The sequence below is a fragment of the Magnolia sinica genome, chromosome 14 (assembly GCF_029962835.1).
Source record: "Magnolia sinica isolate HGM2019 chromosome 14, MsV1, whole genome shotgun sequence".
Classification (NCBI taxonomy): Eukaryota; Viridiplantae; Streptophyta; class Magnoliopsida; order Magnoliales; family Magnoliaceae; genus Magnolia; species Magnolia sinica.
The window spans coordinates 2,028,228-2,048,933 of record NC_080586.1 but is presented as its reverse complement, the minus strand read 5'-3'; the positions used below and the strand labels follow the sequence as shown (position 1 = coordinate 2,048,933).

Below are 20,706 nucleotides of genomic sequence, written 5' to 3'. Positions count from 1 at the left end.
TAAAAGACCCAGCTGACTCATTGGGCGGGTCCCAAGAACTAGCTCGAAAATCTGTCTGGATCCAATCATTTGCTGGGCCCTAAGTGTCCGAGAAAAGTGCAATGCTGTATTCAACTTAATTGAGTGTGGCACAAAATTTATAAAAAAAATAAAAAATAAAAAATAAAAAAAAGTCAGGTATGTGGGGCCATTTTTCACTTGGGCCTAAATCAGGCACGGGGGCCCACCAGATCAACCATTTGGATCATTGAAAGATGGGTCTGGTTACTGATTGCTTCGCCCATTCAACCTGTGATCATTGCACGACACTTATGAGGGTCTGGTTACTGATTACAGCCATTGATCATTGCCTGGCCTGACATGGCTTCATTGCCTGGCCCATGCAGACTTATGAGGGAGATCCTCATCCACCCTCATCGGACAGCCAAAAAGTTTTAAAAAATAAAAAATAAAAAAATAATAATAATAATTCTAATCCCTTTCTAGATTCAAGTAATGCAACGGAGATTCTCTTCTCCAACAAGAAATTATGTTGCGTCCTCACATGATATACTGCAAATGATGGACAGAGCAGATGTCACACATCATGGCAGGCCCCACCTACGGCTTTTGTCTCACACCCTCGTAATGTGGGAGGGGCGTGTCGCAAGCACATGGCAAATGCCCATACAATGTATAACACTTGACTAAAATGACTAAAAGCCACCAACGCATACCAGTGCCATGCCCATGCAGCAATGTGTGTATGACATGCATCTAACACCTCCAGATAAATGAAGTTTCTCAAGTCAGAAATGTTTTTATTGGTTACTATATTGTCCAAATCCCTGCACATATGGAGAGGTGTATGGTAGGTTTTCAGAAGAATTCAACTGTATTTAAAACAAGGCCTCAATTTCTAGCACTCCGGGGTTTTTTTTTTTTTTTTGAATAAAAGCCATACAACATACCATTGCTATGCCCATGCTCAAAATGCATCTAGCATTCTGACTTGAGAGGGTAAAAATGAAAAAGTCATGCCCATGCCTTTAGTGAACAACAGATCCTGTGGCTGCAACGTACGCAACTATTACAAGCAATAATAAAAAGGTTAGCTTACAGTGTGAGGAGCGGACAGGCAAATTTGGAACGATGGATATAGGTTCCTTCCTTTCTGGTCTAACATATTTCCAGCTACTTCCCGTGAAAGGATACAGGTACCTGGATTTGGGATGATGGCATGGGATTTATGAAAATTTATGATTCTTCTTCACTGTCATCTCCAAAGACTGAGGACACCTTAACAGCCACTTTCTGTTTCTTGGTAATGCCACCAAATGAGTTCTGCACAAAAAAAGAGAAAAAAGAAGAAGAAGAGAGACGATAAAAAATGATCAGGCCAATCACTTCTCCAAGAAGAAATATATGTAGTTCCATCATTTCACACAGCCTTGATATCAGAACAGATCTATAGCCTATGGATGCATGGGATTTTTTATTTTACTTTTTGGATTTATGAGTGGTATTCAAGATGAAGAAAGAGGAACAACACCAAGCCCAAGGGCGAGGAGCCCCCAATACAAATAATGGATTTAGAGACGCCCTTCTTAGCAAGGGAGAATGCCAGGTCATTTGCTTCAAGAGAGACTGTAAAGTCAATGATTGAAGCAACATGTCAATGTTCGGACATATCTTCAGAACCCAGCCAATGACATTAGATTTTGGTTGTTACCATCTGGAATTAGGTTGATTTGAAGTTTAGAACATATGCTATATGGGTGTAACATGTATTGGCCATGGAATACAAGGCATATTACAATTTGAATGTTATAATTATGGATTGAGGAACACACTTACACGACCAGATTGGGGAGGCAAAACATGGAACTCCGTGGCCTGCTTAAATTAACCACATGTGGAAGACAAGACAACACTAGAGGAGGGAGTAAAGAGAGTGAGAGATTAAATAGGGAGAGAGAGGCAGTGGTGACTGACCTCTCCCTCTCTCCTCGACATATGTGGTAGGACCATTTGAGATTCCAATGTCTCTGCACATAGGTGTCTCCATTCATGGCTTAATGGTAGACTCAGTTGAGTTTCAACACTAAGACCAGGGATTGAGTGCCCATGTGGTGTGACTGTCTGGGGGTGGGGATGAGGGTGTGTAAAAAAGAAGAAGTGTCTGTACATTAAAAAAGCACCACACCACCACATGAACTCTCAAGCTCTCTTAGGTCTGCCTAGACCCACATAACCACACTGGATGGAGACAATCATTGATCTAGGATACTTTGCTAACATGCGCACTCATCTTCTTATCCAGTTTAAATCTTCCAAAATGTTTTTGAAATAAACTATTTACTTTAATATATAATCGATGGTGGTAGCAGGTGATGTGCAATGTATTAGCCCGTTGGCAATTCTAAGAGAGCATGGAGAACAGGCTAAGGCCACTTCAATGTCGAAGAAAAATGATGGGAGATCAGGCAGTGATTGGAGTTTGGGGAAAAGAAAAAAGAAAAAAAGGGTGACGATGGGCCAGGGACTGAGAAGGATAAAAATGAGGACCAGGGAGAGAGCACGGATTGTGGGGGTGAACTTTGGAGGCAATCCGGGAGATTTCGTGGCCTTTGTTTGAATGGGTGGAAGAGAGGGGTAGGCAGAATCAGGAGCAGCTGCAGCCAGGCAGATATATCAGGGGGACAGGAGTGAGAACTGGCCTTATTGAAGGCCTTCGACGGTAGGTAGCTGAGGATGGGGAGTCGGATAGTTGTGTTTTATATGAAGATAGTAAGCTGGAATGTGCATGGGCTGGAGTGTCCCCAAAAAAGACTCCAAATCAGGGACTTGTGCAAAAAAATATAAAGTGCAATTGGCCGCATTTCAAGAGATGAAAATGCAAGAGATAGATAGGAACTTGGTTGACTCCTTGTGGAGCTGTCAGAATTAAGCATGGGAAGCAATAGATGCAGTTGGGCATCAGGGGGTATTTTACTAGTCTGAAATACACAGAAATGGAGTATTGAAGACTGTTTTAAAGGCCAATTTTCTATCTCGGTACCAATTAGAGATACTTCTACAGGTTTCATGTGGTCCCTGACAGCGGCGTACTGCCCAAATAGGCCCAACCTTAGGCAGATGTTTTGGGAAGAGTTGGACAACTGTCGAAGTAAGTGGGTGTGTCCGTGGTGTGTGGGAGGTGATTTTAATGTGGTGAGATTCCCTTACGAAAAATCAAATGGGGGGCAGGATAAATAGGATTATGTGAGACTTCTTGGATTGGACATCTAAAAATGAGTTGATTGATTTCCCAATGGGAGTAGTTAAGTTTTCGTGGTCAAACAGGCAGGCGAATGTCGTTTAGTCAAAGTTGGATAGATTCCTTCTTTCAGCTGACCTCCTAGACAAGTTTCCAGTGGTGGTGCAGAGGGGTTTACCTAGACCTGTATCCAACCATTGTCCAATTTTATTTGAATCGGATGAGGAAGATTGGGATCCGAGATCTTTTAAATTTGAGTTCTCGTGGCTACATGATGCAGGACAATTAACCACTTGCTCTAAAAGCTCGAACTGTTAGAGCATGGCAAATTAATCCCTTTATCTCATAGCTCAGGCCCCACATCTCATGGGTTAGGACCCCGGCCGAACCCCCCTCGTGAGCCCCAAATCAAATGGATACCGCCTCACACGGGCTGCCCACCCCGAATGTGTCCCTGCATCCCATAGGCTACCTCACTCGAGCCCGATGTGAAATGCGCATTAATCACCCTCGATGAGGAATCTCGAACACAAGACCTCTCCCATAGGTCCCGCCCACCCCTAGTGTGCCCCTACATCCCATAGGCGACCCCACTCGAGTCCGGTGTGAAAATGCCCCTGCATTGATTACCCCCAATGAGGAGTCTCGAACACGAGACCTCCTGCTCTGATACCAATTTGATGCAGGACAATTAACCACTTGCTCTAAAAGCTCAAACTGTTAAAGCATGGTGAATTAATCCATTTATCTCATAGCCCAGGCCTCACATCTCATGGGTTAGGACCTCGGCCGAACCCCCCTCATGGGTTTGTGGGCCCCAAATCACATGGGCCGCTCACCCCGAGTGTCCCTGCATCCCACGAGCTACCCCATTCGAGCCTGGTGTGAAATGTCCCTGCATTAATCACCCTCGGTGATGAGTCTCGAACACAAGACCTCCCCCGTGGGCCCCGCCCACCCCGAGTGTGCCCCTGCATCCCACAGGCGACCCCACTCGAGCCCGGTGTGAAAATGCCCCTGCATTACTAGAGGTGGAGGGTTTCCAGAATCTTGTCAAAGATTGGTGATCTTTCCCGAACAGGAGGGGAGAAGGATTTAATTGATTTCAGAAGTTGAAACTCTTGAAAAACAAGATCAATGTGTGGAAAAAAAAAGTCCTTGCTGGTCAAGAAGAGGAATCGGCGGCCATTCTCAATAGGATTCAGCAATTAGATGTCAAGGAGCAAGATGGTGACATGTTAGAGGAAGATATAGCATGGAGGGAAGTTCATTCGTCTAAGTACTATGCTAGGCTGAGAGAGGATGTGATCAAATGGAGGCAAAGGTCTAGGTCTCTTTGGCTTAAAGAAGGCGACAAGAATACAGAATTCTTTCGTAACATGGTGAGTGCGAGAGCCCCTATTAATAAAATTAAGTCAATTGTCAAATTCTATAAAAATCTGTTAAAGAGGTCATTTGTTAAATTCTATAAAAATCTGTTATAGGAAGATTGGAAACGACCGAAGCTAGATAACCTCCAGTTCGATTCCATGTCAATGGGGGTGGCAGCGGCATTAGAAAAAGCCATTTTAGAAGAAGAAATCATCAATGCGGTTTTTGAGTTGGATAGCGATAAAGCGCCTGGTCCGGATGGGTTTCCGATCTTGTTTTATTGGAAATTCTGGGACATAGTGAAGAAGGACGTGATTGATTTCATTAACAATTTTTATGTTTCAAGTGCACTACATTTGGAGTTAGGGACCACGTTTATTGCATTGATTCCAAAAAAGGAGGGAGCGGAAAGTTTATCAGATTATAGGCCGATGAGTCTGCTAGGAGGTTTGTATAAAATCCTGGCCAAAATTCTAGCAACAAGGTTTAAAGAAGCAATTGGGATAGTTATTTCAGAGTCTCAGCGGACATTTGTGGCGGGAAGGCAGATTGCAGATAATGTGTTGGTGGCTCATGAAAGCATTTTGCATGCCATAGGAGAAAGGACAAACTGGTTGTTTGCAAGCTAGATGTTCAAAAGGTGTACGATCATGTCGATTGGGACTTTCTTAACTACGTGCGTCAACGGGTAGGGTGTGGTGTGAGATGGCGGGCGTAGATCCATGCGTGTAGTATCAGCAACGTTTTCGGTTATGGTGAATGGGTCGCCGAATGGATACTTTTCTTCATCTAAAGGGTTGGGGACCCTCTATCCCCTTATCTGATCGTGATTGCTATGGAAGCTCTGAGCAGGATGATTGACAAAGGGGTGAAGGAGAAGACGATTATGGGTTTTGCTATTGACAATTCCAGTTGACGCATCTCCAATATGCGGATGACACGCTCTTACTGTGTAAGGCCAACAAAGATTTGATAGACAATCTGCATATGATTATTGTATGTTTCGAAGCAATGTTCGGTCTCAGAATTAATATCTCAAAGAGTGAATTGTTGGGAGTGGGATTATCCAAGGAAGAAGTAGCGGCATTTGCAGGTTTGTTTGGGTGTAAAGCAGGATCTTTTCTAGCCACCTACCTTGGGCTTTCTTTGTGTATAGGTAAGCCCCCAAAATGTGTGTGGGATAAGGTGATTGAGCGCTTTGTTAAGAAGCTCTCGTGTTGGCGGACTAGAACTCTTATCTTTAGGGGGGAGGATCACATTCATAAAGGCTACAATGTCAAATTTACCGGTCTATTTTGTGTCTTTGTTTAAGTGCCCAAAGTTGGTGTTGGAGAGATTGGAGAGAATTAGAAGAGATTTCCTTTGGAAGGGAGCGAAGGACAAGCATAAGTTTCATCTCATGAAATGGGGAGAAGTGTGCAAGCCTCGTCAGCAAGGAGGCCCTGGTTTAAGAAGTATGGAGAGAATGAATAATGCATTGTTAGTTAAATGGGTGTGGAGGTTTGGGGTGGAAGAGGGATCCTTTTGGAGGGAGGTAGTAGGTAGGAAGTATGGGGCCGGTGAGGGGGAATGGTGGACTCGATCATCATGATTGTATAGATCCTCCTCACTTTGGAAAGCGGTAGCACGTATTAGAAATGAGGTGTGAGGAGTTGGTTTCTCCCTAGGTAATGGTTTGAAGATTAAAATTTGGGAAGACATTTGGGTGGGGGATAAAAAATTGCGAGTTGTTTACAAGGATAACTAGATTGGCTATGGGAGAGGGGATTGTAGTGGCAAGCTATTTTTTGATCCAAGGTGATATTTGTACTTGGGTTCCACTGCTGAGGAGGAATTTGTATGATGTTAAGATCGATGAGTTCATTGGTTTGCTAGCCTTTCTTGAAAAGGTGAGGGCGGTTCTATCTAAATCAAACTCCTTGGTGTGGTTGAAAGATAGATCCGGATGATTTTTGGTTAGATCCTTCTTTTCACATTTGGAGGGAGGCGCTAGCAATGGTAAAAGTTTAATGGCGGAAGTTTGGCAATATGGGGCTCCTTCTAAGGTGGCAGCCTTTGTTTGGCTAGTAGGGTGTAACAAGGTTTTGACAATTGATAATCTTAAGAGAAAGAAGATGATCCTTCCAAATGTGTGCATCATGCGCTATCAAGATGAGGAAACGGTGGATCATCTCTTTATTCATTGTGGCTTTGCAAGGCAAAAGTTTTTCAATCTCTCCGAAGTTTTGTGGGTCTTTCCAAATTGCATCGGGCAATTTCTCCACACGTGGCGTGAAGGTATGCATGGGCTTGCGTGGCGGAAAGTATGGCACCTTGCTCTGTTGGCGGGGCTATGGTTCTTATGGTTGGAAAGAAATAATAGAACTTTCAGGAATCAATCGGGTAGAGTTGAGGAAGTGTTTTTGACGCAGGGATGAATGTGATGAGGTTGATCACCATCTTCCTCAAGGATAACTACTTTGAATCCACAAAGCTTCTCTAGACTCCTCACAGAGACTTCTCGAATTCACGAGGAAAAAGCAAGAAAATAGAAAAAGTATTCATGAAATTTCGTAAATTGATTGATTGATAAAAACGAATTTACAACCATTTAAATGGGGATACTAAGTTTCGGAAATAAACTACAACTAAAACTCCCTAAAATTCGTAAGTTACCATGAATAGTAAATTTATCCTATGTAGATTAACCATGTTATTCTACTAATTTTTTTAAACACTTTTCATGTTGGACACAACTCCTAAAGCCCAATGGATGAAGAGTTATAATCAAACTAAAACTTAATAAAAATAGTAAAAACAGAAATAAACATGGAATTCGACCGTTGATCTGATGGAATCTCGCAAATTTGGAGTGGGCAACCCAGCTATGCTGGGTTGGTTGGCTAAAGTAGCTCGTCCTACCCCAAAATCATATATGGTACATCGAGTAACTCATCCCGGTTTGCGAGATATGCCTGTTTTAAGGTTCTGACGGTCTTGATGACTTCTGCCTCCGATCAGGCCTTCTCTGATCCATCTTAGACATGAAAGTGTCCGCAACTCGCTCTACATCAGTTTTCCAAAGCTAAATTTCATGTAATAGAATGGGCAGTTACCGTGAATATCATAGATTGGTTTTCAGTCAGTTGGATAGAGCTTTAAAGGCCCTTTGGGTGGATGTACAATTGTTACTTTTCTGTATATTCTGTCTTTGGCCTCTTTTGAAATAAATTTTGTTCTAATCGCTCCCAAAAAAAAAAAAGAAAAGAAGGATTATTAGCAGTTTTGATTTCATTTGAAAGGAATAAGATACTTTCTATGCAATCAACACCAACCGAATATTGGAAATAAACAAGGTGTCCCGTATCCGTTACGATACGGCCGTATCGGCTGATACGTAAGGATAACGGTTGACACCGTTACGCGATACGGGGTTGAAACGGCCGTTACGAAATTCTGTGACCGTAACGGCCATTACGGGGTCGTTACGGGCCATAACGGCCGTTACGGACCCGTAACGGCTGTTACGGGCCTTGAAAAAAAAAAAAAAAACTTATCTTTTTCGTTTCTTTTCTTCTCTTTCTTCTTCTTCTTCGTCTTCTTCTTCTTCTCCTTCTTCCTCTTCTCTGACGGCCGCGGCTGTGGTTCTTCTTCTTCTTCTTCTTCTTCTTCTCTCTCTCCCTCTCTCTCTCTCTCTGTTCTTTCCCTCTCTCCTTTTTTTTTTTTCGCAAGTGCACCACATAGCTTAGCTGCTGTAATAGGTACGTGTCACGCTAAGACGAGTGCTGACAGTCCTCGAGCTTCGAGTTGTACGAACAGTTCAAAGGAGATCAAAGTTACATGGGCTCCACAGCGATGTATTTATTATATCTACACCGTTCATCTATTTTTAAATGTCATTTTAGAGCATTAGCCAAAAAATGAATAGTATCCAAAGATAGTCTGGACCACACCAAAAATAGCAGCGAGATGATGATTTTCACCGTTAAAAAATTCGTAGGCCCACCATAACATTTATTTTCCATCCAATTTGTTCAAAAGGTCAAAAGGACCTGAATGAGGAGGAAAAACAAATTTCATATCGATCCAAAAGTTCTGTGATCCCAAAAAGGGTTTCAATGGTAGACGTTCAATCCCCCACTACTTTTTGCAGTGTGGTCCACTTGATAATTAGATCTGTATTATTTTTCGTGTCAAGCCTTAAGACGAGCTTGTCAAATGAATGGACAGTTTAGATATAACATATACCTCATGATCAGACCCACAGGACTTGCTTGCGTCAAATGAATGGGCTGGTACGCGTTACGCAGCACGTTGCACAATTTAATAAAATTGTATATGTGCCACATGGGCCCCACCATGCTGTATGTATTTTATCCATGCCGTCCATCCATTTTGCCACATCATTTTAGATTATGATTTAAAAAATTATTAAGATCCAAATCTCAGGTGGACCACAGCATAGGAAACAGTGGTTATAGAATGCTCACCATTAAAAATTTCTTAGGGTCCACTGTAATGTTTATTTTCCATCAAACTTGTTAATAGGGTCACACTAACGTGGATGAAGGGAAAACACACATGTCAGCTTGATCTAAAACTTCTGTAGCCCCGATAAATTTTTAATGATAGTCGTTTAATTATTATTGTTTCTTATGGTGCGGTCCACCTGAGCTTTGGATCTGCCTCATTTTTGGGCTCATGCCCTAAAATTATTTGGCAAAATGGATGGACGGTGTGGATATAACACATTCATCACGAGTGGGGTCCAAAAAACTTTGACATTCGTGTGCTACACTTCACAATCTGAGTCCTACCTAATTCGGGCCCTTAAAAAATTGTATACGAGACATGTATTAACTTAAAATTTACCAATTAAATTATAGACTGTAATTGCTAACTCAAAATGCCAAAATCCAAATTGTTTGAATAGTTTTAATTGTTAATTTGTGGATGCTTATTTTTTAAAATAGGGCCTTTTAGTTTTTTTTCATGATTCACTATCCAATAAATGTCCACCAATTCACAAGTGGGATAATGCCAATAAATTGCATGAATTTGAGGCTGATTTGGGGCATGGATTGGTCCTCCAAGTCAGCCCCAAATTGGCAACGCGATCTACCTGAATTTAATTTCATTTTTTAAAAGAACTATTGGGAGAAATTATATCAAATTGTTAAGTATATAAATTAGATATTTAGAAAATTAAATATATGAATTTTGTAGTCAAATTCAGGTTATCTAGTTCAAAAATTCATCAGACAGTCCGATACAACTTCTCACCAAAGAGTGGACCATTACACCACCATAAACATGTTCCAATTTATAAATGAATGCATATTTGGAATGCTTAGAATATTCCGAATTTAATCCATATTTTTTCATAAAAAATTTTATACCGTTACGCCCCCGCATCCGTATCGGTTTCGGAGGGCACCATTACGCCAACCGATACCGATACGGGACACCTTGGAAATAAAAGCAGTGATGATGAAATTCGACAGAACAAACCTTGGATGCACCAGCTTTAGAAGAAAAGCCAAACTTCAATGTCTGTCGTTGCTCCTGAACTGCAGTAGCACTTCTCAACGTGCTGGAAGCTGGAGATTCTACAGATTGTTCTTGTTGTTGCTTTTGTTGTTGCTGCTGCTGCTGCTTCTGCTTGCGAGCATCCGCACTAGATTGATGTCAAAGAAATTGCATTAATTTCAAGCAGAGGATACAGAACTAGTTATAATAGTTAATTCCAGGACATGAGCAAATTAGTGGAGATACATTTGAGCAAACTTTGCCATTTCCCTCTCTTGACGTAGCTGCTCTCGCTTTTGCCTGTCATCACGACTGCTACCACCATGCATTTCTTTCATTTCTTTGAACCGCTGAAGATAGAACATTTATACCATTCACGAGTTTATCATAAATGGCACACCAACAAAAAGATGTTTATACTACTGCAATCAAATCAGATAAGCATTATGGAAGGACCTCCCTAGTTTCTCCTATCCAAGGATTTTTGGAAATTATATGAGCAAATCAGAGGTGGTTACCTTTCTGTGGTTGTGATCATATGAGCTCAGATGAACCTCAAACTCCATTGCCAATTTGTATTGCTTGTTGCAGAGATCACAAAAGAACACCTTACGTATTTCCTTGACCTCAGTTTGAATTTTCTGCTCGCGCTCTGCTATGACCTGGATTATCAGCATGTGCACGAAGCAGGCAGTAGAAGCCACCAAGTAATAAAAACTGCACGAAATTCTCAAGACCCTCCAAAGTTGATGTTCCCTTATGATACATCATTCCCATCAAAAGACACATATCATTCGCATCAAAAGACAAATATATCATTCCCATTAAAAGACGCATGCAATGTGCAGCCTTCTGATGTTAGACGCAGGTTTCAGAAAAGGCCGTGCATCGCAATTCACAAGCAAAGCATCAGATGATAGATGTGTATTTACATATTAAAGTAGGCATCTGAAGACATACCTCACGCTTCTTTGCATGCTCCTCAGTCTCCTCTAATTCAACATCAAGTTTCTTCCTTTGAACATTCTCTTCGGCTGTAAAAAAGTCATCTTGCTCTTGCTTCCCTACACCTAATTTTGGATCTCTAATCCCTGCTCTTATTGGCTCGACAATGCCTGCGAATACCAACCAGAACAATGATAAAGTAACTACCGAAGCTAAACCACAATGAAAAAAATCTCAGAAAAGCATCTGGTATGCTGATTTCTTAATGCAGGACAATTAACCACTTGCTCTAAAAGCTCGAACTGTTAGAGCATGGCAAATCAATCCCTTTATCTCATAGCCCAGGCCCCACATCTCATGGGTTAGGACCTCGGTTGAAACCCCCTCGTGGGCCCCAAATCACATGGGTACCACCTCACATGAGCCACCAGCCTCTCACGGGTGAGGCCCACCTCACACGGGCCGCCCACCCCGGATGTGTCCCCGCATCCCACAGGCTACCTCACTCGAGCCTAGTGTAAAATGCCCCTGCATTATATCTACAGACCTAAAAGGAGAAAACAGTTTTCCTTCAATCATAAGTATTTCTAACATCCTTTTTTTTTAAAACGAATAACAATGGATTTTGATAATGCTAGATGGGATGAAATCATGAAGAATACATACAATGGAACTATGAGCAGTCATTGAATGTACTATAGGGAAGAAGGCAACAGCTAGTACTCTGAGGAGAAATACCTTGCTCATCTTTTCCGAGACCTTTCCCTTTCCAACCCATTTTCTGCAGAAGCCTAAACCCAACATTGGATGATGTTAGTTGTGTGTCCAAAGATGCCCGCTCCAGGTTATCCAGTTCAAGATTTTCAGTCGGCCTGTGATCAATTGGCAAGCAGAAATCTTCTCCCAGATCCTCAACAAGGGAACTTTGATATGCCTATACCACCAAAACATGAACCTTATGGTATTAAAGAACTCGTATCTTCAACATAATAATGCAGTGCCAAAGAAGATAACAATATTTCTTTTTCTTTTTCTTTTTCATTCTTTTTTCTTTTTCTTGAGATAAGATATAACGATATTTCATTCGACATCATAATATTGCATTCAAATGCCACAGCTGGTTTCTGATGAAGAGACTGTCATCCATCAGAACACAGGTGGGTTGACATATCTGTTTTTGCATCACCTTCTCTTTGCAATCAATCCCAGAAATCCAAGAAGCAAATACTCATGGTCCTTACAAAATAAGTTGCAAAAGAGTAGAGTGTTTTTACCTCTTCTCTCTCTTGTTGTCGTGCATCTTGACTGTTTGTTTCTTGTCTGCCATTGTACCATCTATTGTCCATTCTCAATCCCTTAAATCAAGTAAAAAGAAAATATATAAAACAATAACCCAAAAAAAAAAAAAAAAAAACCTATAATGTACAAGCCATTTGAACAGGAAAGGAGCTAAATAACTAAGGAATCAGTTGTACAATTAATCTGTAATCCTTTCCAAGTAGAAAATTGAATTTTGTGCAGACTAAAGATGCAACCCCATATAAATTTTTTTTATTTTTTAAAAAGGGTAAAGAACAAATGTAGCATAAATTATACAGGGTTCACTATTTTTTTTGTTTGGCATTCATGAGATTATCAAGTATTACTTGTCCAAATAATAAGCACATCAATCAATCAATAACAATACTGGATAGTTGGTTACTAAGAGATTGCTAATTGGTTGGAAAGGCTAGCAAACTATATGCATGATTCCTGCAAGACCTTAAGAAAACAATTTCGTAAGACAGATAGCTGTATTAGATTGAGATAAACATGGGTAAAACTGATTTGAGGTGGTGTGTGAAGCTTCCAAATCCATAAAGGGAGTAACGAGTCATGCAAAAAGAGATGACATCATGTAAAAGAGAAAGATGTGGGTGGCGGAATGGATTGTGAAGAGCAAGTCCACAGCCCTGATTTGTAGAACCTAGCAAGGAGCACAGAAGGGTCATAACCGGATTTTAGGACAGGCCGCAGTCATTGGGGTTTGGACTTGCTGGACTAACAAGTCACAAGGAGCAACATCAAGTTTCAAGAGCAATAAACTTTGGGTTAGTGGCATGATGACATCTTTGCACTTATAAGTGGAAATGCTAGGAAGATCTGGTTTTTTTGCATTGTCAGGTATGTGCACTTCTACTACAAAATAATGATAATGGTACCTTTACTAGAGAGGAAAAGGTGATGGAGTATCTTACAAAGTTATAGAGTAATAATATTCTAAAGACCAGCCCTGGATGGGATCTCCTTTTGAAGTACTGCAGCTGCTAAGGTGGCATAGCTGATGCAAGCATTTTTTAAAGAAGAAATAAGGGAGGTTGTTTTCTCTCTCAAAGGGGATGTGCCCTGATGGTTTTATATATATATATATATATATATATATATATATATATATATATATATATAATAATGAAGGATGGTTATTTTTGAAAAATCAAAAGTATTCTTCTAGTCTTGAAGAATTCCATGCTAAACTTGAAATATATGTTTACAAACTTTACATCCAATCAGCTTGATGGGTAGCGTGTATGAGATTTTAGCTAAAGTTCTCGCTAGTCGGATTAAGTTATGCATACTGTTGAGGTGGTTAGCTGAAGTTCTCGCTAGTCGCATTAAGGAGACCAATAATTGCGCTAGTTAGGAGTGAGATGGTGCAAGACGACCACTCTAAAAGGCCAAGGGGAAGGCTCAAAAGAATGTGGCTGGAGGTTGCAAGAAAAGACTTGATAGACTATGGTCTAATTGAAGTTATGGCCCTTGATAGAGTGGAATGGCGGAATAGTAAAATAGGATTCTTGTAGCTGACCCTAATTGGTTGGTATAAGGCGTAGATGAAGAAGAAGATGATGATGCATTCTATTATCTCTCTGTTTCAAGGAGACGTTGGTGATTTTCAAATGCTCGACAATGTTCTAATCATAAACGATTGCGCCAATTCAAGGGAAAGGAGTCCAGATCCCAGGATTTTGTGCAAGGTCAATGACTCAATATGGAAAGAACTATGATCACACGAAATGGTTGTTCCTCAGTTATATACTAAGAGGGATGGGTTTTAGCAATGCCTAGATTGAGAGGATCGAAGGATGCACTCCACCCACTTCTCTATATTAATTAATGATATCCCAATCGGCTTAGGGTTGTCAACGGGTCAGGTTCAGGGCAGGTCCTATGGTACCCATACAGGCTAACAAGGTTTGGGTCTTGCCAGTTCCGGATCTAGTTCTTGAAGACCTGGACCTAGATCTGATTGGTTTAGAGTTTCCGTTGGGTACCCATCTGGTCTTTGGATCAAGGTTTTGAGTACGGTTCGGAACAAATAAGAGCATCGAACTGGTTGGGCCCACCCAACAGATGGATTACATCTCGCGCACACATGCCACTTTGGGACTTGCATGGTGTGTAAATGGGTTCTCTTACATGTGTATGGCTTAAGAAACCTCATTGCTTTCATTAGAATAATCAATGTAAATTAAATATGCATGGATTTACTATTAAAACTGATTGGACCTGACCCGACCTGAATTTAACGGGGTCCATCACATGGGCCAGACCCAAACCCACTCCGATTTCCTAAGGGATCCAATAAATGGGACCCTGATCTGTTAAAATTGGGTTGGGTCCATCAGGTACCCACAGGTCTGGGTACCCATTGACAGCCCATAGGCTTCTTCAAAAGATCTAGTTGTTTGAGGCAAGGAGATCCCCTCTTCCCCATCCTATTCCTGATTGTGGAGGAAGGTCCTCCTGGCAAACTGATTCAAGTGGCGATTAGAGAAGAGCTATTGAAATGGTTAAAAAGTGGGTTCCACAACCATTACTATCTCCCATTTACAGTTCCCACATTATACAATTATCCTCTTTTCTTTTCTTTTGAAAGACGAAGAAATTGATATGGCAAACACCAAAAAAGAAAAAGCAGAAACAGAGACAGAGACACAAAGCCAAAGCAAAATTGAAGGGAAACCCAAGAAAATACAAAACAGCCCCACAGCTGCCAAATGCAACCCCCAAAATATCAAGGAGACCACTCCTTGATAAGCTGGAAACTATACAAAGAACCCCTAGAGACTATCCTTGCTTGTACAGAAGCAGCAACTATTTTTTTCGGACCAAATAGCCCAAAGGGCGGCAAGCAAAGTAAGCCTCCATCTCTTCATTCCTAGCTTTCCTCCACCCCCTATGTGCCAAGACCGAAAAATGACCCTCAATAGAGTAAGGCACAACCCAAGGGACATCTGCCTGAGAAAAGATGTTGTTCCAAACAGCAGAGGAGAAAGGGCAGTGAAGGAGCAGGTGATCCACCGATCCACATCAGCAAGACAAAGAAGGCAGACATTAGGAAGGACTAAACCTCACTTCCGAAGGTTATTTATCGTGAGAATATGATTTCTTCTAGCCAACCAAGTAAATGCAGTGATCTTCAAGGGAGCCCCATACGACCACACCGGACCAGTGAAATTGGGTGAAGTCTGATCCTCTAGAGAAGATAGGATGCCATAAAAGGATCTCACTGAGAAAGCACCAGATTTGTCATGACTCCAAAAAAGAGAGTTCATAGTCCTGGAGTTGAGCGCATAACCCTGCAAACGAAGAAGAAGACCAAATAAGTCTTCAGTCTCTTCATCCCTCAAATTCCTACATAATGGGGGAATCTGCACCCCACTAACTCCAGAGATCGAGAAGTATTCAGCAACTGAAATTTCTGCATTGGAACAAAGACCACCTAGGGCTGGAAAGGAGGATTTAACGGTGGGGACACCACACCAAGGATTAGCCCAAGATCTAACTTTCTCACCATTACCCACGGAAAAGGTCAAACTTTGGAACTCTTGAGCAACAACCCTAGTGATCTCCTTCCACAAAGTAGAGGCACGGTACATAGAGGACCTTTTAGTCCACCACTCCCCTGGATCCACACCATACTTAGCCGCAACAACAGATTTCCACAGACTGTCCCCCTCTGAACGCAAAAGCTAGGCCCATTTACCAAACATGGCTAAATTAACCAGCTCAAGGAACTTGATGCTAGCCCTTCCTTCTGAAATCAGTTTACACACCTCGTCCCATCTAAGAAGAGGGAATTTCCTAGCCAAATAGCCCCCTTGCCAAAGAAAGTTCCTTCAAAGCTTATCAATTCGGAGAAGAACCAATTTGGGGCAACAAAAAAGAGACAAAGTATAGGGGGAGGTTAGAAAGAGAAGTTTTAATCAATGTAATTCTTCCTCCCAGAGATAAAAGATTATTTTTCCAAGGGGATAATTTTATTTCCATCCTCTCCAAGATTTTGTCCGAAAGATGCAAAGCCAGTTTACCAACATAGAGCGGCAAACCCAAATATGAGGAATGGAGGGTTCTCACCTCACAACCAAAGGCCATGGCCGAAATGAAAACTTCCTCCTTAGACACGTGAATCTGAAAAAAAATCACTCTTAGCTTCGTTAACTTTCAAGCCTAAGGCCACTTGAAACTTTCAAGTAGTCATAGCCAGGCAGTCTATTACAGAGTCTGAAGGCACACAAAATATCAGGGTATTGTCTGCAAATTGTAAGTGGTTGATTCTTTGGGAAAATATGTCCATAGAGAACCCATGGCAGAGCCCAACCTCCTAACCCCTCGAGAGCATTCCAATCAAGGCTTGAGACACAACACCAAACAGGAAGGGAGTTTGAGGATCCCCTGTTGAAGTCCCGGAGTGGCCTTAGAAACCAAACAGGAAGCTGTTTATGAACACAGAAAATCTGGCTGAGGAGACACAGTTACGAATCCAATATTTGCACTCATCCCTGAACCCCATCTGGCCTACCATATAATCCAAGAAATTCCAATTCATGTAACCATAGGCTTTTTAGTCTAATTTATATAGAATGCCCCGCTTCCTTGCCCAATAACACAAATCAAGGCATTCACAAGCAATCAAAGCACAATCCATGATCTCTCTCTCTCTCTCAAAGGCCAAAGCGCTCTGAAGGGAGGGTATCAGCTTTGGGAGAACAAGCCAAGTCCTGGAGCTTAGAATTTTAGCCACAATCTTATAAGGACTACCAATGAGACAAATAGGCCAAAAGTCTTTCAAGCTTTCAGCACCTACAAACTTTGGGATGAGGGCTATGAAGGAACTACCTATTTCAGACGGAATCTAACCAGACTGAAAGAAATCCTAAATAAATGCTTGAAGGTCCTGCTTCACCAAGTCCCAAAAGGACTAGAAAAAAGCGAGGGGGAAACCATTAGGGCCAAGGGACTTATCCCTTCCAAGGTTGAAGACCGGCCTTGATCTCATCCAGAAGAAATGGACACTCAAGCGAGGCTGCCTCCTCCAGGGAAATCTGGGCAAAAGGCAAATCATATAAATTCGGACGATCATAACCCTCATCTGAAAGAAGGATAGTGTAAAACCTAACAACAACATTTACAGATTTTATCTTTCTTTACGAAGCTCATCATGATGTCATCATATCATGCGGTCACCAGCCTCCAGGTTAGCACCTAGAAAGTGCCACAATTGGTCGTAGAGACTTTTATCAACATTTCTGGGTTTGATAACAAACATGATCGACTGTCAGAATGATACGATCATCTGAACAGAGTGATTCTCGCTAGGTACCCCACAAACAGCGAGCAAGACTAGGGCTGTACATCAAGCTGAGTCGAGTCGAGGTGGACCAAGCTCAGCTTGACTCGTTCGAGCTCTACTCGAGCTCAACATTGAAGCTTGGCTTGTTTGCCAAAGCTTTCGAGTCGAGCTAGTGGATCAAGTCCAGTCAAGTCGAGACTGATCCCACGTCAATTTATGATATTTTTTGGTAAAAAATACAAATGAAAAGTTAATGATATTGTATGTTCTTATGAGTTAAAAGAGAACCAGGGTTATTTCCTAATAATGTATGCTAGGGAAGTTCTATGGGAGATGATAGTATGATACGGCAAGCGCATATAGCTGGAGTATGGTAGAGCCACCTCTCCATAGTATATGTTTCTGAGTAGCTGACCATTTACTACCATCCATTTGGTTGACCCTATTGCTAGCAAAAAGTTTCTCCCTGATTTGAAGACCCCAGTCATCTGATCATGGAATTACTTTCTGCTGAATGTCGGCTGCCCATTGTGTCTTTTCCCTTAACCATCTAATCGTAAGCATTAATTGAGGTGTTAGAGTATTGAAGCCAAGGAGATTCTTCAGGCATCTCCCATCCATGATAGGGCCCATCAGATCAATAGTCCTGATCACCAAAACGTAACTCCACATCAGTTCGTTAGGGATGTTGATGAGCAGGACCCACCTAATTTTATTTACTGATGTAATGAAGTAGACTTGTCCATAAACAAATACATTTCAGAAGCTATTCATTAGAGCCATAGTTCATTAAGAGAATATCACATTAAAATACACATTTAACACTCTGTAAACAAACATAGATGAATAGTTAATGCCTCTATTAAGTCAGGCTATTGCTTTAAAATAGTAATTTGTTTATCTAAAATCTCCCTCACTCAGTGATGGATTTGAATTACTAATAATACTAGAATACATTAGTAGAAAACAATTCCCTAGTGTCGCTTTTCTTGTATTTAATTGGGCCTTACATTAGTAGAAAACAATTCACGAGTGTCGCCTATCATATTTCTTAAAATATACAAAGATCAGACGATCATTGCTATCAGATTGGTGACCAATGACCATCAAAGCGGCGGTAGAAAAAACAATGGTTAACGGCTAAACACACGTTTTGGAATTGTAGATATCTGACATACAAGATTGTTTTGTCAATGTGTTTTTTGAAAGCTCAACCCATTCAAAAGATGCATCCAGCCAGGACCCAATAAAAAAAATTCTAGCCATACCAAAACCCTGGTGGGCCACAAAATATGATTTCAGTGGTTTTAGCCATGATTTAAATGGTGTGGCCCACCTGAGGAAGGGATGCACAATGTTAGATGATTGGATGTCATTAAAACAGTATAATGGGCCCCACATATAGATTTATACTTCAAGCTTATATCTACAATAGTTTGAATTGGATCTACCCTATGCTACAAAAAAAAAAAAAAAACATGAATGGGGTGAGTTTTTCCAAGCTTTCTTGCGACTCGGTGGCTCAAATGAGTTCCCTGACTCAAGTGAGTTGTATACTCTTCTTCCCATTCTTCTTCCTTTTTCTTTCTTGCTCCCTTCGATTTTTTCCTTTCTTCTCCTTAACGGCTAAAACACGTTTTGCTTCTATCGCGATTCAAAATCAAGTGTGTATCGTGGCCCACTGTGGACCCCATTGGCGGCGACACACGTTGGATCCTGAGCCCATGGGACCCACAAGTGATGGTGTTTGCAGTTTGCCGGCCGCAACCTGCAAGGGCCGCAACATAGGAAAAGGAGAGAGAGAGAGAGAGAGAGAGAGAGAGAGAGAGAGAGAGAGAGAGAGAGTACCAATCTCAGTTCCAGACTTCCAGGCCCCAGCGAAGGGTAGGAAGAATCAGCAGATGCTTAGATCAGATTTGGTAAGGAGAAATGGAGAATGAGAAGAAGAAGAAAAGGGAAAACTGAAAAGAGAAGCAAATCGGTCTGAATTTGGGAAGGAGAATGAGAAGAAGAGGAAAGGGGGTAAGGGAGAAGGGCAATCGTCCGATCCTAGTATAGGGATTTTTTTTCAACTCATTTTTATATAGGCATGGTCGAGTCGAGTGACCTGGTGCTCGAACTCGACTCGTTTCCTGACTCGAGCTCCTTAATGCGACTAGACTCAACTCGTCCCACTGAGTCGAGTTTTTTCGAGTCGAGTCAATCGAGTTTCTCGAGCTGACTCGGCTCATGACCAGGCCTAAGCAAGACTGAATGGATGGTCCAGATCAACCGATTGAAGCACCAATATAGCTAAATGCAACTAGCGGAACTGTAACTTACAGTGCTGTGTATGGCACTGAAGCGTTTCTCTTGTAACCAAAGGCAACCACTTAAAACCCTAGCCAATCGAAAATCAAAGACGATTCTACTAACCCTAGACTATATCGGAGTATGAAGGATTCGATTCGTTTGCATCCACATAAAAATGGAAAAAACAAAAAGCAAAAAATATATAGAATTAGGCATCAAACAAACCAAGTTTGAATCGCGATTTCAGCAACAGAGAGGTTGAAATATACCTCGATAGATCGAGATTCGAGAATATCAAAATATCGATAAAATCAAAGAGAAGGTGTCGAAGGATATGGAAATGCTTACCAAATTTGAAGAAAGGCAATGGAGATTTTCCGCTACTGGGACGATCCTGACTACTTTCGATGATTTCTTTGGAAGGATTTTATGTGCTCAGATCTTTCAATCTAATTTATAACAGCAATTGACAGAAATACCCCTAACATTTTTCATTTGGGGAATTTTACGAAAAAGCTATAAGCTATCGGAAGCGGATTGGCTGGTGTACCTCACATCAGCTATATAGCTGGTGTAGATGCGTGTCGTGCGAAGACGAGCGCCGACGCCCCTCGAGCTCCCGGTTGTACGAAGGGTTCAAAGGAGATCAAAGTTACATGGGCCCCATGATTATGTATTTATTATATCCACGCCGTTCATCCATTTTTTGAGATCATTTTAGAGCATCAGCCAAAAAATG

The 20,706-nt window shown here is 41.5% G+C and overlaps 1 protein-coding gene across 3 annotated transcripts; it reads right to left on the bottom strand.

The window, feature by feature from the left end:
• Positions 1-770: 770 nt before the first annotated feature.
• On the bottom strand, positions 771-20,478 carry LOC131225112 (uncharacterized). Of its 3 annotated transcripts, none has more exons than XM_058220540.1 (8): positions 20,316-20,478; positions 12,337-12,417; positions 11,801-11,996; positions 11,078-11,232; positions 10,636-10,779; positions 10,364-10,467; positions 10,100-10,265; positions 771-1,323 (listed from the first exon to the last, which is right to left on the bottom strand). In XM_058220540.1, exons 2-8 carry the CDS (start codon positions 12,406-12,408, stop codon positions 1,237-1,239), a joined length of 924 nt encoding a protein of 307 aa, XP_058076523.1. In that variant the 5' UTR covers positions 12,409-12,417; positions 20,316-20,478; the 3' UTR covers positions 771-1,236. The 3 variants fall into 3 exon arrangements, with proteins under 3 accessions (XP_058076523.1, XP_058076522.1, XP_058076524.1); XM_058220539.1 differs by lacking the exon at positions 20,316-20,478 and adding an exon at positions 15,613-15,672; XM_058220541.1 differs by lacking the exon at positions 20,316-20,478 and adding an exon at positions 15,458-15,561.
• Between the last annotated feature and the right edge of the window lie 228 nt (positions 20,479-20,706).

Bases quoted from the DNA above. Each gene is read 5' to 3' on its own strand.
- LOC131225112 (XM_058220539.1), bottom strand. From the start codon at position 15,657: ATGAACTCTCTTTTTTGGAGTCATGACAAATCTGGTGCTTTCTCA. The intron at 12,418-15,612 runs GTGAGATCCTTT...ACTTGATTTAAG, and splicing joins ACAAATCTGGTGCTTTCTCA to GGATTGAGAATGGACAATAG. The intron at 10,780-11,077 runs GTATGTCTTCAG...CTGATAATCCAG, and splicing joins AGCATGCAAAGAAGCGTGAG to GTCATAGCAGAGCGCGAGCA.